The 24,222-nt window shown below is 49.9% G+C and overlaps 9 protein-coding genes across 9 annotated transcripts; 6 read left to right on the top strand and 3 right to left on the bottom strand.

Annotated features, from left to right (window-relative positions):
• Window positions 1–1,540: 1,540 nt before the first annotated feature.
• On the top strand, window positions 1,541–4,101 carry BDV27DRAFT_109439 (putative cholinesterase). The gene has a single exon (XM_032064489.1). The coding sequence runs from the start codon at window positions 1,699–1,701 to the stop codon at window positions 3,880–3,882; it is 2,184 nt and encodes a 727-aa protein (XP_031932943.1). The 5' UTR covers window positions 1,541–1,698; the 3' UTR covers window positions 3,883–4,101.
• Window positions 4,102–4,303: 202 nt separating this feature from the next.
• On the bottom strand, window positions 4,304–6,416 carry BDV27DRAFT_109433 (uncharacterized protein). The gene is made up of 2 exons (XM_032064488.1): window positions 5,953–6,416; window positions 4,304–5,882 (listed from the first exon to the last, which is right to left on the bottom strand). Exons 1-2 carry the CDS (start codon window positions 6,061–6,063, stop codon window positions 4,416–4,418), a joined length of 1,578 nt encoding a protein of 525 aa, XP_031932942.1. The 5' UTR covers window positions 6,064–6,416; the 3' UTR covers window positions 4,304–4,415.
• A 1,660-nt stretch (window positions 6,417–8,076) lies between these two features.
• Window positions 8,077–8,659, top strand: BDV27DRAFT_109427 (uncharacterized protein). Its single transcript, XM_032064487.1, has 2 exons — window positions 8,077–8,327; window positions 8,417–8,659. Exons 1-2 carry the CDS (start codon window positions 8,218–8,220, stop codon window positions 8,562–8,564), a joined length of 258 nt encoding a protein of 85 aa, XP_031932941.1. The 5' UTR covers window positions 8,077–8,217; the 3' UTR covers window positions 8,565–8,659.
• A 923-nt stretch (window positions 8,660–9,582) lies between these two features.
• BDV27DRAFT_120282 (putative acetamidase) lies at window positions 9,583–11,946 on the top strand (the record flags this gene model as incomplete). Its single annotated transcript, XM_032065068.1, has 4 exons — window positions 9,583–9,656; window positions 9,750–10,153; window positions 10,205–10,675; window positions 10,725–11,946. Coding segments are annotated over exons 1-4 (1,736 nt in total), but the record flags the coding sequence as incomplete, so codon positions are not given.
• A 2-nt stretch (window positions 11,947–11,948) lies between these two features.
• On the bottom strand, window positions 11,949–12,329 carry BDV27DRAFT_120281 (uncharacterized protein). Its single transcript, XM_032065067.1, has one exon. It carries the CDS (start codon window positions 12,234–12,236, stop codon window positions 12,006–12,008), a length of 231 nt encoding a protein of 76 aa, XP_031932939.1. The 5' UTR covers window positions 12,237–12,329; the 3' UTR covers window positions 11,949–12,005.
• A 2,422-nt stretch (window positions 12,330–14,751) lies between these two features.
• BDV27DRAFT_140951 (uncharacterized protein) lies at window positions 14,752–16,361 on the top strand (the record flags this gene model as incomplete). The annotated part of the gene is made up of 3 exons (XM_032069756.1): window positions 14,752–14,980; window positions 15,055–15,556; window positions 15,611–16,361. 3 exons carry the CDS (start codon window positions 14,752–14,754, stop codon window positions 16,359–16,361), a joined length of 1,482 nt encoding a protein of 493 aa, XP_031932938.1.
• Window positions 16,362–16,692: 331 nt separating this feature from the next.
• On the bottom strand, window positions 16,693–19,323 carry BDV27DRAFT_109402 (putative MFS transporter Fmp42). Its single transcript, XM_032064486.1, has 3 exons — window positions 18,632–19,323; window positions 18,417–18,579; window positions 16,693–18,359 (listed from the first exon to the last, which is right to left on the bottom strand). The coding sequence occupies exons 1-3, from the start codon at window positions 19,029–19,031 to the stop codon at window positions 16,856–16,858; spliced, it is 2,067 nt and encodes a 688-aa protein (XP_031932937.1). The 5' UTR covers window positions 19,032–19,323; the 3' UTR covers window positions 16,693–16,855.
• Window positions 19,324–21,377: 2,054 nt separating this feature from the next.
• BDV27DRAFT_152730 (Zn(II)2Cys6 transcription factor) lies at window positions 21,378–23,579 on the top strand (the record flags this gene model as incomplete). Its single annotated transcript, XM_032071632.1, has 9 exons — window positions 21,378–21,388; window positions 21,465–21,493; window positions 21,563–21,757; window positions 21,832–22,148; window positions 22,214–22,481; window positions 22,540–22,998; window positions 23,059–23,165; window positions 23,217–23,316; window positions 23,443–23,579. 9 exons carry the CDS (start codon window positions 21,378–21,380, stop codon window positions 23,577–23,579), a joined length of 1,623 nt encoding a protein of 540 aa, XP_031932936.1.
• Window positions 23,580–23,635: 56 nt separating this feature from the next.
• BDV27DRAFT_120275 (uncharacterized protein) lies at window positions 23,636–24,066 on the top strand. The gene is made up of 3 exons (XM_032065066.1): window positions 23,636–23,722; window positions 23,794–23,913; window positions 23,974–24,066. The coding sequence occupies exons 1-3, from the start codon at window positions 23,675–23,677 to the stop codon at window positions 23,986–23,988; spliced, it is 183 nt and encodes a 60-aa protein (XP_031932935.1). The 5' UTR covers window positions 23,636–23,674; the 3' UTR covers window positions 23,989–24,066.
• Window positions 24,067–24,222: the final 156 nt, after the last annotated feature.

The raw sequence follows: 24,222 nt of genomic DNA, 5'->3' as shown, positions 1-24,222 counted from the left end.
AGTAATTGTTATATAGGATAAGAAAAGTACTAGTCCTCAAAAGAAATACATACATCAGTTGATAGAAGTTGGATGACCATAGTAGGCAGTGATGTTGACGTAGTAAGCAAACATGTCCAAGGATGGTGGCTGCAGTCATGGGGTTTGTAGGGATGTGCATGGGGGATGAAAAGCATTAAACATTGGAAGGACGATGAGTCCGATAAGGTAAGCGTTGCAATCTGCGGTAATTGACAGCCACGGAGGGGAAGGAACCAGAGGCAGCCGTATTACTGCGTAGAACGACTGCCGTAAGATAGCTGAGAATAGAAACACTCAAGTAAAATCAAGGTGAAAAGGATCATCCAGATAGAAGAGAACAAAATCAATAAGAAAAACCTAGCCACTCTGCTAACAATCCGGAGATCATTAGTAGGTGTTTCTGGGGAAAATCCCTGGCCCGGGATTTTATTACTACGATCGTCTCTGTCCCTACACACCTTTTCCCCGGTGGAAGGAAAAGGGCGTCAAGTGACAGATTCGAACAGAGACCCTCCTGGCGCAGTGGTCACACTGCCTTAACATGGCGGTGATTCTGACCACTGCACCGTCGGAGTCTCTATTGACTTATGCATTGTTCCCTAAAAATATAAGGGAAGACTGGTTGCCCGATTAGGAAGGTACGGGTGCCTGGGGAAGAGGGCCGCAATTGTGGCCTTGCTGGAGGCTGATCATCACTCAACATGATATCTCAAGGATTCAAGTGCTTTTCTTTTCAATTTGAGGGGGTAATGATCGGTTGTTCTCATTGTTCAGCCCATCCTTAAGGGATCGGGGATAGTATGTCGTTGAGATTGTTAAGTATGAGGGTCCTCCAGGAAGTGGGTCAAGTATGTATATATTGTTGCGGACAGGAGCACTGACCATATAATGAGCCAGTACCCTTTCAAGAGCTTTGTCAATCTTGTCTACTGCTCGTTGTATATACAGGTAAGAGGGGTTCAGTCGGATAGGATTTGAGGGTAGCAGTGTATAATGTTCTTGTCGACTATGTAATGCTTCCTAGGGCTCAATTTTAGCTCCGATAAGGCTGGCCTATACACCCAGGGCTCAGTAAAGCTACAGCATACACAATGTATTGGGTTTTGTCCTCTATCAAGAGTAAAGAACTGGCAAATTGCGAAAGATATAGGGCACAGGGTTAGGGTTGGATCACATGGAACTATCCCCGATGGGGCGAACCTTGAGAGATGCGGCCTGGAAAGCCTCGGCGATGACGGTGGGACCCCACCTTTTACTCCAGGTTTTGATGTGGAACTCCATCTTCGTAGATAGTGCCTCTTGGCTTAATTATTTATTGGGAGTTTTCTGCCGAGCCAGGCCTTCGTATTGGTCGTCTCGCTAAAGCTCTCCATGACAAGAAGCACCACTACTGGAACCAATGCGCTGCAACCGTGTTAGTAACTGTCTCCAGCTAGTGCTCGGTATATCACTGGCTACTAGTAGTCTAGTACCTTCCTCCTTCCCCAGCTCACCTAGTATCCTGAGGTCACTCCTACTAGTAAACAGCACGAGCCAGGCTGTGTTCGTTGCTTCCGATTGTTCCGGGAAATGCATATAAATACTGCTTAATTTCCCCGTCTCTGCTATCACTTCCAAGAGGATTCGCTCAAAACCTGAGATCTGCGCATTGTCACCTTTGGCTCATTCCGTGACAAGATGCAGCTGCAGACTCTCGCCGGTTTCCTACTTCTCTGCTCGCCAGCGCTGGCAGCTCCGACCGCTACAGGTCCTCCCACTACGAGCTCACTAGGGCCTCTGCGCGCATTGAACTACAACAACCTCGGACCTGAGAACAATGGGACTACAGCAGTACTCGTATACGACGAGTTGTCTAACACTGAGGCACAAGCACGCTGCGCTGCCATTGGAGAGAGCCTCTACCCACTCAAGTCTGCTCGTCAGTCGGAACGCTCTGAGATAGACTACCAGCTAGCCTACCTTGTCTTTTCAGGAGACATTCATTCAGATAGCCGTTTCTGGGTATCCACTGGTGATTCATCGAACGAGTGTCAAGCATATTCTCAAGGACAAAAGCGGTTGGTATCAGCACCGTGCAGCTCCAAGCTCCCCGTACTTTGCACATCTAGTGTCTCGCCAAGCACCGACAAAGATAGAACTGCCGTCGGCTCGTCCAAGATCACCGTCAAAGCAGAGAACTACACTCTGACAGGCTATCGCGACGCACGATCATTTCGGTTCCTTGGTGTTCCTTTTGCAGACGCCCCGGTGAATGAGCTGCGCTTCGCTCCCCCAAAACCTTTCTCTGGCCCTAAGAAACGCGATGCGACCAAAGTGGCCGATAGCTGCGTCCAAGCCCTGTCGGCTTTTGGAACACTGGGAAATGGAGGCATTTCGGAAGACTGTCTTTACCTCAATGTTTTTACACCCGTCTTACCTGCGAGCTCAAACGATAACTCAACCCGCAAGCCAGTCGCCGTGTACTTCTACGGCGGTGCATTCGTCAGTGGCAGCGCGTCTATGATTGACTACGACGGTGGAAACTTCGCCAGTCGTAACGATGTCGTGGTTGTCACTGTCAACTATCGAGTAGGAGCACTGGGGTGGTTGACGACTGGCAACCTCACCACCGGAAACTACGGCATAAGAGACCAGATCCTTGCACTGAAATGGGTCAACAGACATATCGCAGCTTTCGGTGGAGATCCATCACAGGTCACCATCTTCGGCCAGTCCGCTGGCGGGCAGAGCGTTGTCGCACTGCTCTCCTCAACCGCCGCCCGAGGTCTTTTCTCCGGAGCCATTGCTCAATCAGCACCGGTAGACTTGCCCTGGTTCACGCGCGAAGTTTACACAGACGTCATTGTGCCAGAACTATCCAAGGCCGTCGGCTGCAATCAAACCACATCCGAGAAGGACCTCCTATCCTGCCTGCGATCTGTCCCAGAAACCAAGTTCATAAGCAACACCACAGAATTCCAACAGGCACAGACCGCTTGGACCAAGACCCTCGCCTCAGACTATCTCCATGTCAGTCAGCTCCTCGCCGCCATCGAGCCGCTCATGCCCATAGTCGACCCTCGCGGCGGGGTAATCGATGACCAATTCCATAAACTCCTCGCAAGTGAGCGCCTTCCCAACCGCGTCCCAACCATGTTCACAACGGTCACCGACGAAGCCTCCCTCTACGTTGCCCGATCTGTGCCCGCCCTCGGCGCAAGCCAAACGACGCTCAACACCTTATTCAAGGCGGCCTTCCCCGCCAAACTGGCCGAATCACTCATCAGCTCCAACGCTTTCCCCATTAACATGTCCGACCCCGACAGCACGCGCAACGTCGCCGCCGACGCCCTAACCCACAGCGAATGGAGCTGTGCACAGTCCTACCTCCTCCGCAAAGGCGGCGACCGTGTCTTCCCCCAGCTCTACGAAGTCGAGCTCACGAGAGGCCACATCCAGACCAACGTCTCCGTGCCAGAGATCTGCTCCCCAAACAACAACTACAACGCCAGCTGCCACGCTTCAGACGTGCTCCCCGTCTGGGGAACCCTCAACAGCAAAACCCGCAACGTAGAGCCCTACTACGACCAGGATGACATCCTCCATTCGCAGCTACTGAACGATGTCTTCGGCTCGTTCTTCCGCTCTCGTAACCCGAACCCAGATCAGGCCTTCTTGCAGGTCCGTGGCCCGGCCTATGCGTCTACGTATGATATCTTCGTGACGAACGGGTACCGGGTGCCTGAGTATCGGCCTGAGCAGCGGAATGTCAGTTTGTTGGGCATGCCGCCTTCTTGGATTGATAATCCCGGTCTGTCGAGGAAGTGTGCTGTCTTTGAGGATTACGGCTTTACATTTCAGAATGCCAACTTTACGGCTTAATGCTTAATAATCACGTACGGACATGGACGGTATGAGGTTAATGAGGTCGTGTTACGATTGTGAACAGATGTAGTATACGCACTAGGAATCATATATGATTCATTAATGCATTAATGCATTGATTGAAAAGAGGGGAGAATCCAATCGCTAGTCTGTCGTAAGTCGTAATCGTGAATCGTGATAGCCGAAGTTCACGCAAGTCGTGCTCGAAAAATGCAAGAACAGCCTCCCAGAAACAAAAAACACAAATGTAATCACCGAAATAGCCTGCCCAAAGTCATGTCCATTTAAGATTCCATGCATCGTCATCAATCATAATTCGTAAAGTTGAGCCGGACGAATTTAGCGGCAATTCCCCAGAACTTTGATGTCAGGATTGCAAGACCCAGTCAGCCTTGCTCAAGTAGTGGTTCGACTAGTGTTAGTCGGGTAAGCTGTCGTTAGTAGGGCTGTCAGTATTTGATAAGCTTCTACTTAATCAAATAAAACACATATCATTACTGTCGCGTTGCGATGTTCGATTTTGTACCTTTTTAGCGATCATACATGGCCGTCCTTCTGCCTCGGGAATATTCGGTGTCGGTCGGTTGAACTAGCACGCCTCTCTTTGAAGGACTCTGGACGGGTGCCGCCCACCGAGGGTTCCGAGGATCGATATAGCGCGCGCGCTCCGGCGTACAGGTACTATTTGCATTTGAGGTGAGATTTGCATTAGTGGGTCGGTGATAGCTATTACGTCGGTCGCTCATCGGCTCGAGGTCTGGACAGGGATGGACGATGTAGGTATCGCCAGTGCCGACGTAACGAGAATGCATGCGGGTGAATACAGGCACTTCGCGACCAGGTGGGAAAGCGGGTGGTGGGTCGCTGACGACGCGCTCGCGGATACCAACGCCTGATGCTCTGTGCTGGAGCGGTTCATCGTTGTATGCTTTGGAGGGACGTACTCTTCGCGCCCCATCGGAGTCGTATAATCTTCCCGGATTAGAGGGATATGTATCGGGGTATGCGGGGTATTTGTAGGGATCGGGAGATAATTCCTTTCGAGGTCGGCGGGCGTATGCTTCGTGCGAGTGGCGGCGTGTATGGGACACTCGCGGCGGTGATAGATTGCGATGGTAACTGTATTGACCTGACCTTGGAGGCTCTGGTGCTGCTGATCCCGAGTCTTCGGAAGATGCATCTGATGCTCCGTACCCTGGCACTGTTCCCGGACTCACAGATCGCCCGTAGGCCTGTGGGCGCTCGCGCGTCCGCGACTTGGTGGTCTCTTTTGCCCACATCGGTGGAGATGACGGTCGAGACGTATACCCGGTGTCAAAGTTTTCAGATTGTCGCGGAAAGTATGTAGATTGTACCCTGCGAGTAGTGGAGGTGTGCTTGTCGTCGCTTCTTCGTTGCCTGTGTTTATGGTGGTTTCGACGCTCACTTGCGGTGGTAGGCTCTTGACGGTGAGGGGCTGTTCGACGCTGACTCCGAGGTGGTTCATCTTCTTTATGGGTCGGTACATCCTTCTGGCTGAAGTATGAATAGTAAGGAGCGAAATTAGGAGGGGAGGAGCGCAGGATATTCTTCTTCCAGTAGTCAAGCTCGAACCGTCGGCTGACCTCTTCATGCCATTGTACCATCTCCGGGTCGGGTTCTGCAGGGAAAGCCCCTCTAGGGATCACCTTGGGAAACGTTCCACCATTGGAAGTCTCAATGTCCCATAAATCAACCGCATTCTGTAACCACCTCGAGTGCTCATCCGGGTCGAGTAGAAGCTGGATTGTTTGCCATCGCACAAAGCCATTAGGCTGTAGAGCGGGGATAGAGGGTGGTTTGTAGGGATCGTTGGTAGGCTGAATGCTGTGGAAGCATCCTAAACGCTGGTATATGAACGAAAGAGCGGAAGGCCTCGTTTCAAGGAATAAGACGTCGTAATTACCGCCAACCTTTCGGTAAAATGCTGCCAGGCGATCGGGCGTCAGGTCCGTTGTCGCGAATTCGTCGAAGGAAGTCTGGACAGAGTTCAGCATTTGGAGCATTGTGTCACCTCCTGCGAACGCGAGGAACTCTTTTCCCACTTACCATTACCTGCGCAATCCCTAAGCACAGTTGTTCGAGTAACGGGGTGGGGCTCTTGTCGCGGTTAATCAACACTCCCCAAAAATCGGCGCCCTCATTGTGGACGGAGGACATGGCCGGACAAGAGTCTGGGCCGCGACGAAGACATTTGAAAGCAGCGACCGCGATCGTTGCATTAATGAAGCTGGAGTGACAAGGCGAATAAAGCTGGAAAGGTGGGCAGAGTAATACCGCAGCGATCAAGAAGTGTATCCAGTCATGGACAGTAACAGGCCACACACTCGGCGGTTAGGCACCCATCGTCATCGCTCCACTGTGGGGGAGCCCAAATGATGATGCTGTTTGCTGGCAGGCGGTCAGCCCGATCCGCCTCATTTACGAGAGAAAGACGAATCAGGTGGTAGACGAAAATGGAACCTGAGGATGGAAGGTTGCAAGATTGCAGCAGTTTACCTGCAGGAAACCCGTTTGGTCCCATTTCGTGGCAGGGATATCGCCTAGAGTGCCTGGGTGCCTGAGCAGGTGAACAAACAAAACCCCGCATGTGCCTGAGGAGTATGGCCACCAAAGCCACCAGTCAGGTGCACGGATCTTACCTACCTTAGGATCCATGCTCTCCGAACACTTCTTTCTTAATTGCTAGAAAAATAACAAAAGTTAGTCATAATAAATCGAAAGAAGCGACTTTGTCTGCATGTAGGATCTATATTGGATAATTCTCAAATTTCAGAAAGTTACCCTGTTGAACATTATAGCAAGTATCATTTCCACAACAGAATATATATATATATATCTTGTGTGGCTATTGTATTCTTCTGGTCCTTATCTTGTCCTCTCTTGTAGCTTTATTACACCTAGTTCTTTATTTAAATAGATTTGAAATTTCAGATGTAGCTCCGTAGAGTTTTTTATTTTTACTTTTCACTTTGTTTCTTTTTCTCTCATTTCCCCTCCCTTTATGTGATTGTTTTATTGAGTTGTGATGATATCTATACCCGGCGGTAATGAACATAATATGCTGTGCACTATTGTCTCCTGCCTGATCAGGAGAGCATTCTTCGTGTAAAAATAAATTACCTAAATATGATTTTCTGTATTTAAGAAACTTTGAGCTTAATTCCATGACTCGAATTTTGGGACTCAACACGGAAGGAAGCCACATAATCCCGCCATAGTTCAGCGAAAAATGCAAAACAACTCGGATATACATTAGTCCTATGAATGTTTACCATGTTGAGATGGTCTGAACCAGTTGCACGTGGAAAGGGGAGAAGAAGAAGAAGAAGAAGACTTGGCATGCAAGTGTGCTGCGAGGATGCCTACTTCGTACAAGTTACTCATATACGGAGTACATCGAATAGACTTGTTGATCGATGAGGAGCATTCCTTGAGATCTCGCTTCCACAGAAGTCTCTAAATATGTACCGCGCGCAGATCAAACCTCGGAGAGTCGGTAAGAACCTGAGTTTAATCTCTAATTGAAGGGGGTTTCAACCACCCGTCTGAGAAGCTTCTTGTATATTAATAACGCCTTCTACTCTAATGGGATGTTAAGTGATCGACCTGATAATTGACTATCATGTCACCGAAAAAGTCGCTAAAATCCAAATTGCTGAAACTAGTTCCAGACCACCCCATCGAGTTGTATGGCATAAACAAACAACGGGGATGCTTGGTGAAGCTGGAGAGGTGTAATTGGTTAGCGTGCCGCCGATCGGAGATTCCACAGCGGGCCTTAGACTGGTCCTGTCATTCCAGTGGGCTTGCACCTGGAATGCGAAGCCCCAATCTGCTACATTCAATCCGATGGAAGAATGAGTAAATATGGCTCAATGGCACAACACTGTTGTTGGGGCGTGCGCACCGTGTCTCCTTTTCAATTCTCCGTTTCTTTGTCTGGGTGCTTCGCTTCGAGTCTCATTACTTTTGAGGAGACAGCCTGATATGTCTTCGCCACTCGCAGATTGATTGAGCAAAAGACCCATTTTTTTTTATCCTGTGAAGCCCTTTGTTCAAATTATCATCATACCTATTCTTAATTACTCTCTGCTGAGAAAGAAGGAGGAGGCAGTGTTCGTGACACAAGACGCCGGTAACAAAAGTGAATTCATTACACGCGAGGATTACCTCGACCAACTTGATATTTACCACAAGACCCTCATACCATCCAAGAGCTACACCTCTCGAGTACACCAACACACCCCATTTCAAGGGCCGATTGGAAGCGGTCCCTATGTCTTCCAACGTGTAAACAATAAACCTCACAGAATGGCTCTTGTTCGAGACCCAGCGTTTTGGAGGCGCTTCTCACGCGCCATCCATTTAGACGAGGAAGCAAAGGCTTCAAAGACGGAAAACAAGAGCGTTGTTATTTACTCGTAAGCTCGAATGACCCTCTCCCCGGGCTTTCTGCTTGGGACAACGATGTCTGGGTTTCTAGATTATGTTCACTAACAGCCGAACCCAGGGATGACTGGATTCTGAAGCAACGCAAGAAACGACGTCGATGGATCTGTTGTGGCTTCTTGATATTTGCAGCGTTTGCTATAGTGGTTGCCGGTGCAGTGGTGGTTCTTTGGTGGTTCCATTCTCACAACTGGTTACGCAAGTCGTAACACGCCAGGAGGACCGATACTGGCGGTATATCAACTTGAAATTTGTGTCACGATTGCCTGGTGCATGCTCACTTATACGGGTCCCGGTTCTATGTGGATACGCGGGCGTCGTCTACAGCGGGCAACCCACGATAACTTGATATGGCGATACTACAGACCACGCGACAAGAAGCGGCATGGAAACGCAACACTACCATTCATCTCGCTGTCCTCTTACAACACAGCAACTCTTAATTGATATTTGAGTTATAATTGAGCAGGTCTCATGGGCGGCTTTTTGACTTTGAAGGCGTTGAAGGTTCTGACTTAATAGGAAATACCCAGGATGTTTCGATTCCATGATGTCACAGGTACCTCGCCTTAGCCTGTCTGCTTTTCTCACTGAACATGTATGATCTTGTACTAGCTGGATTCAAATGTATGTTTCCTATTCTGTGATGTATGCATGCCCTTTCGCTAGCCTTGGTGCCTATCTGGTCAGGCATCACTTCGGCATAGGTTAATCGAGGGAGTGGGAGTGAACAGTGTGTGGGGCTTAGCCAATCAGAGGTCATGTTACGGATCATATTTATCTTGTGATAAAGGAGAAGATAAGAAGAGAGGTCATGTTTAATGCTCTCGTCTCGTTGTACCTGTCCGCATGGACTTGCCTGAAAGGGTTGACTCGATATCCGGCAGTCGGCACAATAGCAGTCACGTGAGGCGCTGCTTCAGGCGCTCAAGTGCTGTCTATCTCTGCTCTTGCAGCCGTATCAATCGTGAAAAATGAGCCTACGGAGTAAACAATGCATAGCTGATCGAAGCAACAAGTGTCTTTTTTATAAAGGGCTGTATGGGAGGTATGTAGTAGGCTTTATGGGAGCTTGAAGTGCCTTAACGGCTCACATCTCCGGCAGCGCTTATCAGCGGGTCCTATCGCAAGTCTCTCCGCACTGTCGTTCCCCGCAATAAATAGAGCTCCAATTCCGCTTCGTGTCGCATTCTTCTGACTTCCTAAGGTATTCTTCAATTTCTCCTGTAGGAATCTCCTCAGGCAAGCTTACCATTCAAGATGCTTCCGCCGTTTGACTATTTTACATATCGTAGTGTTCGGTAAGTCTCCACTGTCATCCCGCTCCACTCCCTTGCGGAGCTATAGTGTATAGCTACCCATTCGGAGGTGGAAAACCCATTAACAACCCGCAGGGATTACAAGAGAAGAGAACGGGCTGCCCGTTTCGCATCTCTCCCCGCAGCATATCATGCCCCTTTCACAACCTTTGACAAAGCCGTTATCAACAAGCCCATTGAAGAGCTGGTCCAGGAGGTCCAATCCTCCTCGATTTCGGCCGCCGACATACTCCAGACATACGGCAAGGTAGCCGTCAAGGCCCAAGAAAAGACCAACTGTGTAACAGAGCTTCTTCTCCCCGAGGCCGAGTCGTGGCTACAGTCAGAAGTCAACCTCAAGGGCCCCTTGGCGGGTGTGCCTGTTTCCTTGAAAGATTCGGTGCAAGTCAAAGGGTTCGATATCAGTCTCGGTTACACACGGCTGGCTAAAAAGCCATACACTGAAGATGGCCCCATGGCGAAGCTGTTGAAGGATGCTGGTTAGTGCTGCATACCCTGTACATGGATAGACAACTTCTTACCTTTTCTAGGTGCTGTACCCTATGCAAAGACAGCACTGCCAGTGACTCTTTTGTCCTTTGAGTCTGCTAATGCGCTCTGGGGCCACTGCCGTAACCCTCATGTCCCAGAATACTCCCCTGGAGGTTCGACCGGTGGTGAAGGTGCGCTACTAGCCTTGGGGGGCCGTATCGGCATTGGCTCGGACGTCGCAGGCTCTGTTCGTGTCCCTGCTGCCTGGAGCGGCATCTACTCCCTACGCTGCAGTACTGGTCGCTGGCCTAAGGTGGGAGTCAACACCAGCATGGCCGGCCAAGAAGGTGTCCCAAGTGTCTTCAGCCCTATGGCTCGTACCCTGAACGATCTTACCTACTTCACCAAGGCCATAATTAGTATGAAACCCTGGAAGTATGACTACACCGTTCATCCCATTTCCTGGCGCGACGAAGATGAGTCCGAAGCCAAGAGTAAAAGCTTGCGTATCGGACTAATGACCAACGATGGTAAGATCACTTAGATTCCTGCTAAATTGCCCTCTCTAACCATCCACAGGCGTCGTACCCCCAACCCCAGCAATTGAACGCGCTCTCTCTACTACAGTCGCTGCTCTCAGGGCAGCCGGCCACACCGTCTCCGAGATCACAACCCCAGCAACCGCCGACCCCTTCACAGGTCTTCACCTCGCCTCTCAGCTCCTCAACTCAGATGGCTGTGTCACATTCAATTCCCACCGGTACAACTTCGAGCCCTCCGACCCAGGCGCCGACCAACTCACCCGCATCTGCAACCTTCCCCGTCCCCTCCGCTACCTGTACTACCTGTACGTCCGGTACATCAGACGGGACTTCAAATGGGCCAGCCTGATCCGCACATTCTCTCCCAAGTCCTCCGCCGAAACCTGGAAGCTGGTGGCCAAGCGCGAGTCATTCCGCGCTACCTGGCACGCCTGGTGGGATGCTGAGCCCCAGCAGTACGACTTCATCCTCTGCCCCGTCAACGCCACCCCAGCTCTCCCGCACAAGGCTATGCGCGATGCTGTCTCCTCCTGCGGGTACACCTTCCTCTGGAACCTCCTCGACTACACAGCCGGTGTGCTCCCCGTCTCCCACGTCGACGCCAAGCGGGACGCGCTCACAGCACCCTACAAGAAGATCCTCAAGGGCTTGGACGCCAACAACGCCATCGCCCAGGGCGCCTGGAAGCACTACGACGCGGCGAAGATGGCTGGACTCCCCACAGCAGTGCAGGTCGTTGGCAGAAGATGGCAGGAGGAGAAGGTGCTCGGATACATGGAAGCAGTGGAGAAGGCACTAGAACAGTACCGGGATCCGGTGACCGGGGAGAGCGGCAAGTATACTTTGATCGAAATTGACTAATTAGGTTCGGTAGGGTTACATTGAATGGCTCTAGGATTCTGTAATCAAGCTTTCAGGTTTGACAGATTTGGCCGTACCGAGTGTGCCTGTGCTTTTGCCGCCCATCAGTCATCAGATATCCAGTCGTGGTGACATCATTTTCTCGGAAGATAGAACATAATTAGGAAAGAGTCTAGACGGATGTCGCTCAGTACATGCGGAACTCTATTGATATACCATTGTGTATCATTCATTGGGTGGGCGTCTCAATTCCATGGGTGGCTTTCCGATGAACCATAGATACTTGGCAGCCACGTACCAATACCCTATCTTTTGTGAATTAACCTTTCCATAACTACTTTAACTATGTATCTTGTCTCTGTACATCATTCTCAAATGAATCCTGATCATAATAGTTATAGTTTCATTCAAGTGGTTAGCATGGGTCGCAAAGGCAGAGAGAGAAGGTTTCTCGTGTTCAAGACACACCGCTTCGCCTCCTGGAACCCATGCCTCCATTTATGCGGACAAACAGGTTGTCATGTGGGCAACTAAGGGTTAACAAGTAGCTCCATGCGAAGCATAATCTAGGCTGACATTCTGCTTCTCGCGGTCCTGACAGACACCTGCTCACTGCCGGTGACTGGCGCACGGATGTCTGTAGAAAGGGGCAACGTACCTGTCGACGCATCCGGGATTTGAAACTCATGCAGTTCCTTCTCCGTGCAATAGGTGATTGGAGCGGCGCATGCTTGTAGCTATGGGAATGTTCCTCCAGGGGTGAAAAAAAAAAAAAAAAAAAAAGGCAAGGTACCTACAGCTTACGGATGGCAGGAAGAGTGGGTCATTCATGTCAGTTCTAAAGTGGAGGAGAGTTAAAGTGAGATGGCCACCTGTCCAATCTCCACTCAGCGCGACCCGCCATGCAAGGATGTCAAAGATGTGGATCATCTAGTACTAGCTGGCAGACGTGATGGCATCCTGTAAGGATGCTGGAGAGTGTCTGCTGGTATTCTAGGCCCGTCGGTGGTTTTGATGGCGTGCTTCTAGTAAGTGAAGTAAGTGGTTGCCATCAATTATAGGACTGCTGCTGATTCTCTACACTCCGCCGTGCAGATGGGAGGGATGGTGAGACAGCGAGAGTGGAATTTCCGGGTTATCGGTTTCGTATCGGGCCAGATACCGGGTCCAGTCCATAATGTCGGGGTAAATCCCGTCATCGCGCGCGAATCTCTGGGTAGAAGGCTGGATTGACAGGGTCTTAACGGTTTGACTCCGCGTGTGGCTGCAGGTGATGGCGCCTCGTGTTGTCAACCGAATGGTGCTGACATGCGCAAAAGATTCCTCAGAAGCATGTTGTCGAAAACTTCACGAGCAGACCAATAACTATCCTGTCGTAACCGTGGATGTCGGTGTTAGTACAGCGCTGAAGGCGGCAGGGGGCAGGATGGGGTAGACTACGGTGAAACAGTGGTTCAGTCATGAGCGGTGATATGCGAATAGCGGTTGGGATAGGGATAAAAGTGAGAAAGCATCGACCAAGCCGCATGAACCGGCAGGAGGCATGTTGATCATTTTACAACATGGATTCTTGAAATGGTGGTGTAACTCTAGCGTTCCTCGTTGGGTAGCCTCAATTCAACGCCATTTGTGGCCAATGTCGTCAGGGTGATTGTCGCAGACGATCATATGCAGTTCAAATCAATATCTGAGTATCACACTGCTTTTTGTGAGATGTCATCTTGCCCACTTGCATGGTCTGAGTGGTCCCCGCAAATTATATCCAGGCACGCTTGTTGCTTAGATTCCAATAGTTCAACAATCGATGGGGGCGCAAGGGATGATCATCCCGGAAAGAGAGAGACAATCACATAGTTCAAGTCAAGTATTAGAGTAATAATGGAAAAAGCAATTAAAAATGTGAGAGGTCACATTTAAGGGGGTTGAAAAGAATAGAAAGGAAATGAAATGAAGCTTAATCGTATTATAATAAATACTCCAATCCACATTAGGAAAAGAATTGGCAGGTGTTCCGAATGCAAAAGAAGAATGATACTTTTTGTCGATCCACCATGAGACTCGGATGAGAAGACCCAGAACGATAAGACTTATTGGCAAAATAGGTGGAACCACAAAGCTTTTGTCAGACCAAAGTTAAAATACCTTCTTGACCCATGAGAGGGGGAACCAAGGAATGCAAGAAAGAGAGAGAAAGGAAGAATTAAAATAAAAAAAAAAATGGAAAAAGGAAAAAGCGTTCATCAACTCGGAACCCACCGACATCACTGACGAAGATCCGGGTGCGGGTCACGGGGGGAGCAGTCCCGAAGAATGGAGGCGCCTCCCACTTTCTTCATGCGTCGATCTGATCTCTCTTTTTTCCTTCTCCGACTTACCCTTTTTCCTTCCTCCCCCACTATGATTATAACTATCTGCTAGTTCGTTGGCTAGTCAATTAATTGTTCCAAATCCCGTCCTCAGTCTCAATCTTTCCCCACGAAATTTAATCCCCTCGTTCCTCTCTCACTTTCCTCCTTGTGGGCCGTGACTATCTATCTTTCCTTTGACCCTCCTATAAACTAATGGCGACCATGTCGCCCATGATTAAGGCCGCTTAACCGCGCGTTCCCCTTGTCCGAACTACAGCATTGGTGTCTCAGTCTCATCCCCAAATCCTGCCGGTCACAACTTGAATTTAACGGTCAATATACTGCCTGAAACGCTCACTGCCAGCAGCAGTGGGCACCTGGCGCGCCGTGCAGCTGAACGGCAGCAGAATGCTGGTTTGACGCCCAAATTACACATCGAACCTAGTTAATATATGTGATGGGCTGTGTCCGATTAAACAGGTGGAAATGCCTCCAAGCAAAGGTGCTGCTGGGCGCACAAAGGACGCCATTCATTTCGTCAATGCTCGGCCGTCCTCGGAGAGAGAACGATTAAAGATACAGCGTTTGGTTAGGGCCCATGTGGGCAAATGGATTTCCCACCAAACCAAAGATCGCTCGATAGAATCAGAAGCGAATTCGAGCCGTGATGCGCCTCGAGAGGATGCGTCGCGCACTGTTGATCTTGATGGAGACGAGACGATGCTAAACCTATACCCCCCTTCGCTATCCTCTCGATCCTCAGGTTCATCTTGTTCACCTGAATCAGCTTCCTCGAATAATAGTTTAACGGTTGTACAAACCGTCCCTACCAGTGTCTGGGATGCACAGCCGACAATGTCCGTGGTCCCCACTTCTCAGTTATATCTTGATAGCACGGCAAATCAGTACGACAATGAATATGAGTATGACTATGGCTACGATTCACAGGGGTCAAGTCCAGAAAGCTCCAGTCCCCCAGGCCCCATCGAGCATATCGAGACCATCGGTGCGAATTTCATCGATCCTTTTATGACCTACCCTTGGCGTCATTCTCCAGAAATCGCCAACGCATGCCAGGCATATTGTAAGTAGGAGATGAAGCATCATTGATGACCACTTTTGACGGCTGGAGAATCAATTATTAACGAGTACTGTTAGGTACATCCGTTTTATGGCCTACCCTTACTCCAGGGGCCAGTAGATCGGATGTTTCGGCCTTGAATTGGTTCCCCTTGATGATGTCTGAGCCGACTCTAATGACGGCCATCACGTTCGGTTCACTCTCGCATCAACGGGTACAGTGGCTGAACCGGTGGATCCCGGACGGCGCATTTCGGGAGCGAGAGCAGCAGCTTCTAAGAGTCTGCGAAATGGAGACCATCGAGCTGATCAATCAGGAAATGAACAAGCCAGGCCGAGCGATTAGCAACGCGGTCATTCTAAGTGTAATGTGTATGGCACATAATGCAACAGATATTAGCGAAGAACGACAGTTTCGACACATTCCGTTCACATCACCCATGCGGCGGTTGCAATGGATCGACGTCTATGGCAGTCTGCGGCCAAACCTGGTTCATGTCCAAGGGTTGATCTCAATGATTAATCTTCGGGGTGGCCTTGAAGCGATCGACCTACCTGGGTTGGCTCCCGTAGTGTCTCTGTAAGTTGCTCCACGTGATAGAGTTACCAATTCCAAGCTGACAGTCCATCCTAGGTCGGATATCGTGACCTCGAGTGCATATCATACGCCTCCAGTCTTTCCTTTCATTCCGCTTCGGGCGGAGCGGAAGAAGGTTCCATTGCGAGACATGCTTGGGTATACCATGGCCGATGTAGACCGTCATTACGGCCGACTCCGACAGATCGGTTTTACCACAGAGATGATGGAGGTCTTCCACGCTATGGACCTTTACATGAGTATTGTGGATGCTTACCTCAAGGGAAATCAAATCAGAACGGATTACTCCCTGCTTGCCGACCAGCGCAATTTGGTCCAATACACCTTATTATCTCTCCCTGCTGCCAGTCAACTCCCTGGCTTCAGTGGCTATCATCAACGCCATGAGATCATCTACGAAGCCTGTCGTCTCGCGGGCTGCATATATGGATCTGGCGTGGTCTTCCCCCTACCACCACAAAGCACCCCACTGGCTAAACTCTCTAGCCTTCTTAAGGGTGTTCTCGAGGTTCCCGACTGCCTAACTGTCTGGGACCAACCGCAAGCCCGCGTCACCCTTTTATGGGTTTTGACCCTGGGTGGCATCGCGGCCGAAGGCACTGTGGACCGAGACTGGTATGTGGCCACGCTTATGCAAACAGTACGATATAGCCACATCACCTGCTGGGCCGACCTTCGGGCAATCGTCGTGCTGCTACCCTGGTACGACGCAGCCTGTGACGATGCGGGCAACAACCTCTGGCTGGAAATCGAGAGACTGTCCGCTCGTCCATCGAACTCAGATTGAACATGTCCGTTACCTCTTATATAGTACGGTTTCGGGCAAATAGTGCATTTAGATTGGGGGGTGTTATTGGCTAACGTTGCCCCTTGGTTTTCTTCATTCTACATTACATCATTTTCATCCTCTCTTCCTCCTGATTTTCGCATTTCTTACACCCATCACAAAAGTTGAGGCGGGCTATGACTTATGACAATCACGAGGGTTTCGGAAGGAGTACTGGTTTTGCGAGGAGTTGGGTTAGAGATCAATTATTTGCACACCTGGGATATCATCGGTCTTGTATGATATGTGTGGATTATATATCTAATTAAATTTAATGCTGTATTGAGAGAAGTGCAATTCATAACATACAAATATATTGTTAATTGCATTCGAATGCAGTACATACAGAAGCACAACAATGACCGCTTATCCTTTCTCGCAGGTCACACATGAGATATATCTCTACCGTGAAAAGCAAAAAAACCCAATTACGCTACGCTACAGACTAATGAATGCTACGATGGACCTGAAATGCCGTATGACGGCGATTCTGCATGCCGCGCCACGTTCGACGGAGGCCGATACAACAAGGGTTCCCGTTCCCAATCTCTAGTCGCGATACCATCGTGGTCATTGGGAATCTGGACATCTCCGTTCTCCAGGATTCCAAGTTCTGGCTTTGTGGTGGAAATGGTCCCTGCTCTCCACCAAACGAAACCAACCAATCCGATGCCGACCAAACAGGTCACAAGGGTGAGGATAGCATTTACAGGGATTGGGTTACGGTGAAATACCTTGAAGGTGAGGGCGTCAAGACCTGCTTGTGCAAAATTACCCAACCCCGATAGGCAGATAATGAGCCCATAGACCTTCCCGAATGTCTGGAAGCCGAATACCTTGGCTGCGTAGTCCGACACAGCGGTGTAGTAGAACGGGCGATAGATGACGAAGATGGCGATGTTTGTGTATCCGGCTTCAATGCTATGAGGAATGCAACCGAGAACACCGATCACGGTTGCGGTTGATACGAGCACGAGGAGGACGAAGGGGGTACTGGCGTTGTCGAGGATAGCTCCAATGAAAGGCACAGAAACAAGACCGCCAAGGGGAAGAAAAAAGTCAAATAGTTCGTTGATCTTCCGGGCTTGTTCGGGCGACCCGAACAGGTATTCGTACTGCTGGCGCATTGAGGCCACGAAATAGTTGATTCGGAGCATCTGGAGTACAGTGAAAAGAGTGATGAAGACGAACCATGGGGATCGAACTTGTTGTAAAGCCGAGCAGCCGTGCATTGCCCCCCAAACGCCACCGGTGGTGTTCTGGGGCTTTGTTGCTGATGGGGTATCTGGTTCGCCTCCATTGGCTCTGAGTACTGGTTCTTCGGTTCTAGATGCGTGATCAGGTCCTCTCTCTGTGAGGAGGTCCTGGATCTTGTTGACGATATCTTGGCGCTGAACGCGACGGTCATTCCGTTGCCGTTCGCCTTCATTCCGATCTGAGATATCATCATCCACCCTGTCGTTCGCTTCGGCGGAAATCTCGGCTTCTGCTTGTTGAACTAGCTCCCCAGCTGTTTTGTAAGATGTTGCTGGCATGATGGTCAGCTGTGCGGCTAGTATAAGTACTGGAACAATGAGGTAAGCTAAGAAGAATTTTCCGGTTGTGAACCGGCCGTTTGTGTTCTCGTTAATCAGACGGAAGATTAAGAACAGTGCGCTGGAGGCATCGAATGCACCTGTGAGCATGGACAGGATCAACCCCGAGCGGGTAGGAAATGTGTTCGAAAGATGGAAGGATGAGATGAATATAAACGGCCCGCCCAAAGACAAGAAAAGATACCCTGGGATGTATCCGTCGAAGCCAATGCTACCTGAGAGTCCAAAAAGTATAGCACCAAGAGAAAGGAGACCGCTTCCAATGATACCACACACGCGCGGGCCGTACGTGTCCAGAATAGTTCCGACTGGAAGGGCAGATACGTTGGTCGCCACAGCGGCTATGGTGAACATCAGGTTGAGACTAAGCGTAGTGTGAGTTGCGAATCGATCGAGCAGAGCAATTTGCTGGAGCACTTACCGAAGCTCTTGTGTGTAGCACACATCTTGGCGTTCATTTAGCTCCTCTTTCGAGCACATACTGTGGTAAACGCCTTCCCGAATTAACACCGGCTTCAGTGCCGCGAAACCAAAGACAACGCCCGCAGCGAGGAAACAGTAGATTACTGCAATACAGACCTGCACTTTATGAGAGATTAGCATCAATCAGAGGTAAAGGGAGGAGCTTGAGCTTACAGATCCGTTTTGCCCGACCAACTTCAAACGCGCTGGTTGTCTCTAGTATCGACGCTTCCTGCTGTTTCGCAAGACCGTTTTGTGTCACCCTGTCTTCTCCCTCTACGTGACCAGGCCGGAGTGTCTGAGAAGGTACTATTAAGAGGGAGGTACGCTCGTCTCCTGCATCCTCTACCGATGCCTCATTCCAGCCTGGTCCGGCATATGGGTTGAAATTTAGGCGCTGCCTGGAGACTGGAAAGCTGATTGTTGAAGGGAACGACGAAGATAGCGACTCTTCTGGGAGTTCGTGATATGCCGCATCATCCTCTGAATCGGGTATTGATGATTGGTCTTGACGACGGATTGAGGCTGGATTATGTTCCCATGACTCCAAATAGGAGACTCGAGGTAGGGACATACTAGATACACTCTATCTAGAATCGGAAGGGATGTCAGCGAGGAGCTCAGGCAGGAAAGTACCTTGCCTGACTTCTCTCTTTAGAATGGTATTACGAATAGGACAATTGCTAGATCAAGAAAGGAATGGTGCTCCTTGCAGCATCCGAGCCGCTATTTGGGCGGGCTAGAGTAATAAAAGCTAAGCACTGTTCAAGCTGGCCGATACAAGGATACAAAGAATATGATAGGATAAAATTTGGTTAGATACCGTATTATAGAGGGAGAGGAAATGGCCCAATGCTGTACAGATCAGGAAAGATGGAAGGTGTTGGTAAGAGTGGGTGGTCATGATGATCATATCAATGATGATGATGATGTTCAACGTGACCTTCTTCTTTGAGACTAGCTCCAATATCACCTGAGTGGAGACTCGAAACCGGATGAGGTAATGATCCATGGCTAAAACTTGACTCAGATCAGCACATGATCCCGCGTCTTCCACGTGACGCGTATGCAGGGCTGGCCGCGCCAAGAAATGGCAACATTTCCTCAATCTGCTTCTTGGCACCACACACATGGCCGATTAGCACGCCGGTGGGCCCCTTGGGATTGAGCCCCTGCCACAATTGACAGGAAAATTCCAAAATGTCAGTATGATTCGCTCGGGCGCTTCGGCCTGGTACCCTACACTACTAGTACTATTCCCAAACAATACATTAAAGCCGACGCCTAATGGGCGAGAAACAAAAAGGGCATTACTCGCCGGTGGGCCGTCATCTCCCTACTACTTGTAGCTGACTCGTACAGTTCCTAGTGTGTCTGCTTAGTCTGTTGGAATAAGGGCTGGACCATGCTCTCTTCGTGTTGACCTTCCAACGATTAGCCCATGTGGCGGCAGCAAGCAAATTTTTGGACAAACAACGCAGAGCGACTATGTTCCTTTGTCCAACTAAGGAGCATTGGTACGAGCAATGTTTCTGATAGAATTCACCCGTCTCGTACTAGCTACGAGGCTTGGAAGGAGCTTACGCACAAAGCGGTGCATCCCATCAATGGCGCACGAACGATGAACATATTTAGTGGTCCCCTAAATTTCATACAATACAATACGTTGGGAACAATTACATTGTTCGAGTCCAACATAATCGGCAAACCTACGCCGGCTCAGTGGCTGCAGATCGTAAAAGTTCGAATCCACCGATGTTAATCCATGCGGAGGATGAACCAGTGGCCGAAACACGAATTACGAACATCCAGGGTTCAACCCATGAGGTCGCCATGGTTCAATACCGCCACAAGGGAGGGGGGGAGGGGAAAGAAAAGAAAAAAAAAAGCTATGGTCCATGCATGTGAGCTTCAGATGGATGGCTTACCCATGGCTTGAAAACCAAGCCCGTTGGAGGCCCTGGGTGACCTTTCCGTGGAAAGCTGAACGATGATTTAAACAATGCTGGAAACGCCGTGCTCCACCGCGAGATATAGTGAGGCTACGGACACTATCCGAAAGTCTTAAGTGGTCATGATAGGCATGGGCCGGTGGATGATGCCTGGGGCTATCCGCCCAACTTAGTTAAGCGTGAATAAGCGTTCCAACAACCAGCTCCAAGGGTCGAAGATTGAATGGACCCTAAGCAAAAGGACTGCAGTTTGAAATGCCGAAGCGCTGTTCATTAACCTAAATGAAATTCTCCGGCACGCAATTCTTTCCCAGTTCAAATCTGCGAACTTCTCCTTTTGGAAGGGATCAGAGGTGGGCGTGTCAACTGCCAGGCACTTCGCCGGTGGAAGACTATAGAGGGGCCCGGCTCCTTTTCTTGAAGCCGAGTTTGTTGCGGGCATTTCATCCAGAGACGATCATCGGCACGTTGCGGATTATCATCAGCGTTGCTGGTCCACAGGGTCTCCTACCTATACTACTTACGAGTAATGGAAAGGACCGGCAGCTGTAGCGATGTCCACATTTGCTCCGAATTTACGCCAAGGACAACCTTCTGTAACTCCTCCCTACGTCTGTCTATCGGTTATATGTTACACTAGCTTTCTCTTCCCCTCTATTATACTCTCCTTCTTGTAGCCTAGGAGGGTGGCCATCGCCTCCACTCTAGAGGAACCATCCCTGCGTTGGGCCTTGAACTGTTTAATATTAATTAAGATTATTCAGGACCACTTATCGCGGTATCTATCACTGACGCGGTCACGTTTAGCTTCACCTTAGCGTCTCTGCCCGTTCCCACTGCTTCTCCTCGCTTCTTATGTCCGCTTTATATGACTCGTATCCGTTGCTTTCCTGGCGTTGATGTTCTCTCTGCCGATTCATGGCTGTTGCGGGTATCTCTAGCCGAGAGACAGCTTTGAGTATATCGTAATGAGGGGATGGTGAGTTCGAAGGCAACCCATCTTGCTCCTTTTCGCCGCGCCAGCCGCTTGTCTAACGCCTGTACCCTGCTTACAGTCTTACATGTCGCCAGCGCCATCTGAAATGTAACCATTCGCCTGTCTTAATCATACTGATCGTTTTTTTGACTCCGAAACCCTAACATTACCCTTTAGGTGACAAGACTGGGGCCGTGTGCTTACGTTGTCAACGATCGGGCCGGCAGTGTATTCCTGCACCATTGAAACCAGAGGAGGTTACCTTTCGACACGGCCAGAACCCTTCCTTGCGGCCTAAAGGGCCTCCTCGTTATGGAGAAAGCGACTTAGCATTTCCGGATGATCAGATCTGGGTTAATACACCGCCTGACGGTGCGTTTTATCTCCATGACAATGTGGTAGATGGTGAGATCATGGGAGGCCGACGCATACTAACCGTCCCGCAGTTGCTTTTGAAGACGAGACAGACCGTACAGCGGCCGACTACCACGTTGTGCCAGCTGGGGCGTCTTCATTGTACCTGAGGAAAGCATCTGAAAGTCGATCGTCAACCTCAGGGTCGACGTTGCCACCTTCAACATCTTCCCTCCTATCCCCTGCTCTTTCTCCGGGAGGTCTAGAGTCGTCCCGATCAACGCTTGAACTTCCCCGCGGCACGATCAATAACCTCCTGCCGGCAGACAGTATGGGAGATCATCAAAAATTGGGCAACCTAAATGAGGCTTTTCTCCTTCGACACTTCCGGAAAACAATTGGTGCATGGGTGCTGAACACTTACTTCTGTCGACTTAGAAACGGGAGCATCACTAACGTTTGCTATATATATAGATGGATGTGTGCGACCATGAGAGGCACTTCTCAGTAGATGCGGTCGAACGGGCACCTTCGTCCTCCCTCCTGTTGTATGCCTGCTTGGCTACGGCCGCCCGTCACCTCTCTCAAACGAACAACTCAGTCCCGCCAAATGCTGCAGATCAATACCACGAGCAATGCATTGCAATTCTACTGCCGGTGGTGGAAAACACCGACTTCAAAATTAACATCGAGATACTTCTCGCCTCAACAGTGATACTACGCTGTTTTGAGCAACTTTCTTGTTTGTCAATACCATTTGAATCCTTAGTGAGTGTAGTGTTTACTGACAATTTCGACAGCTCGTGCCCTGTCGCAAGACCTACAACGACACCTCTTGGCTGGTTCAGTGTATATCGGCTCTCACGTCGACTGTGCATTTTCTGGTGGTCTTGCAGAGGCGTCGTTCTGGGCCTTTGTTATGCAGGATGTGCAGTTTGCATTGGCAACTCGAAGCCCTCTACGTTTGACCATTGGCCCTTTCGAAGAAAGGCTACGTCTCGCTTGGGAATACCGTAGCGCTCAAACCGACCGGGATTGGGCCCATCGAGCTCTATGGCTGCTAGCCGAGACTATTAACTACTGCTATGGACCAAGTAGCCCAGCTCACGTGAGTTCTGTTGTTTGGGACGTCCTGAAAAGGAAGATTTGTGATTGGGAGATGCAAAGACCGGATAGCTTTCGACCATTACATTTCTCTCCTGCCAACACAAGCCTTGGGAGACCGTTTCCTGTTGTATGGTTTACCAGCGCATCACACGGTATGCTCTTGGAATATCATCACCTGTATATGGTTACATTAACAGCTAATACTCTAGCAGCTACCGCAGCGCAACAGATATGCATGGCCAAAGCTTTGATACATGAGTATGAGTTGAGGACTCAGCATTTTGCGACGAGCCCAAATCAAGATCGCAAGACGATCGAGGTAGTTCTAGCACATCAACGATTGAAAGCACCTTGCTGACTCTAAATATAGAATGATTTCGTGAGAAATCTGAGTATCGTTTTAGGCATTGCCCTTTCGGCCGACGATGACCCTCCCGTTCGCATCATGGCCTGTCATGCGCTGTCTGCTTGTAAGTGCTTCATCACACACCTTGAATCCCATTGCGTTGCCGCGCCCTTTGCTAGAAGCCCTCCACTCAACACCCCAGGGGCTATACGCCGTTTGGTCGCTAGATGGGATACTAACCCATCACTAGGCGGCTCATGGATACGTGACCCACTAGCGCAAACGTGTCTTTTAGACCTACTTCGAAGGACAGAAGCAGAGAATGGATGGCCATGGACATCTCTGGCGCAAGCACTAAGTCAAAACTGGCGCATAACGGCGGAATAGTACGACTACCAAGGTACCTACTTTACGTCGAGCGCGCCCTTCCACACAAACTGTTCCCCCCCTCTTCCTTTCCTTCATAATCGGTGCACACAGAGATGCATAAATTGTCTACACAGGCCCTCCCAGCAGACGAGTCTAGCGAGGCAAGATCTACCGAGTCTAAAATCTACACGATGACAGGCGGGACAGACACAAGCTAAACTATTTGCTTTAGGCAATTTGGGGCTCCCCCCGTTGCTTCGCCTTCCCCACCCTCATGGAAGCCGTGTGGGGACCCTACCATATGCCGATAACCCTTCGTCCGGCTGAGTTCGAAGTACGAACTTCGAATACGGTATGTCTTTGTGGGGCTGTGGTTCATTTTTATCAGCCACTGGGCTAATTGCGCATCTAGGCTGCAACACGGTAGCTTATCTGGGCTAAGGACACACGTGGGTTCGGTTTTGTTATATACCTAGAAAGGCACCCCTTACGTATGCGATTGCCGAAAGTAGTCAAACGATAGAGAAGGAGAATAATAATATACTCCGTATAATTCCCCCACCCACGGGGCTATGGTTTTGGAGGCTCAAACCCCTCCCATTCAAATATAGAAAGTTAAGTCGGACCCGGCGTTGCCTAGACTTTTCTTCAGCATCAGACA

Source organism: Aspergillus caelatus (assembly GCF_009193585.1).
Source record: "Aspergillus caelatus strain CBS 763.97 unplaced genomic scaffold BDV27scaffold_8, whole genome shotgun sequence".
In the NCBI taxonomy this organism is placed as follows: Eukaryota; Fungi; Ascomycota; class Eurotiomycetes; order Eurotiales; family Aspergillaceae; genus Aspergillus; species Aspergillus caelatus.
Note: the sequence above shows the minus strand (reverse complement) of the source record. Positions and strands in the feature narration are given on the sequence as shown.

Excerpts from the sequence above, each read along its gene's own strand:
- BDV27DRAFT_109439 (XM_032064489.1), top strand. The coding sequence starts at position 1,699 with ATGCAGCTGCAGACTCTCGCCGGTTTCCTACTTCTCTGCTCGCCAGCG.
- BDV27DRAFT_109402 (XM_032064486.1), bottom strand. The coding sequence starts at position 19,031 with ATGTCCCTACCTCGAGTCTCCTATTTGGAGTCATGGGAACATAATCCA. Across the intron at positions 18,580-18,631 it reads TGGTCGGGCAAAACGGATCT|TGCAGGTCTGTATTGCAGTA; the intron begins GTAAGCTCAAGC and ends TCTCTCATAAAG. Across the intron at positions 18,360-18,416 it reads TGCTACACACAAGAGCTTCG|TCTCAACCTGATGTTCACCA; the intron begins GTAAGTGCTCCA and ends CACTACGCTTAG.
- BDV27DRAFT_120275 (XM_032065066.1), top strand. The coding sequence starts at position 23,675 with ATGCATAAATTGTCTACACAGGCCCTCCCAGCAGACGAGTCTAGCGAG. Across the intron at positions 23,723-23,793 it reads CAGCAGACGAGTCTAGCGAG|GCAATTTGGGGCTCCCCCCG; the intron begins GCAAGATCTACC and ends TATTTGCTTTAG.
- BDV27DRAFT_109427 (XM_032064487.1), top strand. The coding sequence starts at position 8,218 with ATGGCTCTTGTTCGAGACCCAGCGTTTTGGAGGCGCTTCTCACGCGCC. Across the intron at positions 8,328-8,416 it reads AAGAGCGTTGTTATTTACTC|GGATGACTGGATTCTGAAGC; the intron begins GTAAGCTCGAAT and ends AGCCGAACCCAG.
- BDV27DRAFT_120281 (XM_032065067.1), bottom strand. The coding sequence starts at position 12,236 with ATGAGTTTCAAATCCCGGATGCGTCGACAGGTACGTTGCCCCTTTCTA.
- BDV27DRAFT_109433 (XM_032064488.1), bottom strand. The coding sequence starts at position 6,063 with ATGTCCTCCGTCCACAATGAGGGCGCCGATTTTTGGGGAGTGTTGATT. Across the intron at positions 5,883-5,952 it reads TAGGGATTGCGCAGGTAATG|ACTTCCTTCGACGAATTCGC; the intron begins GTAAGTGGGAAA and ends AACTCTGTCCAG.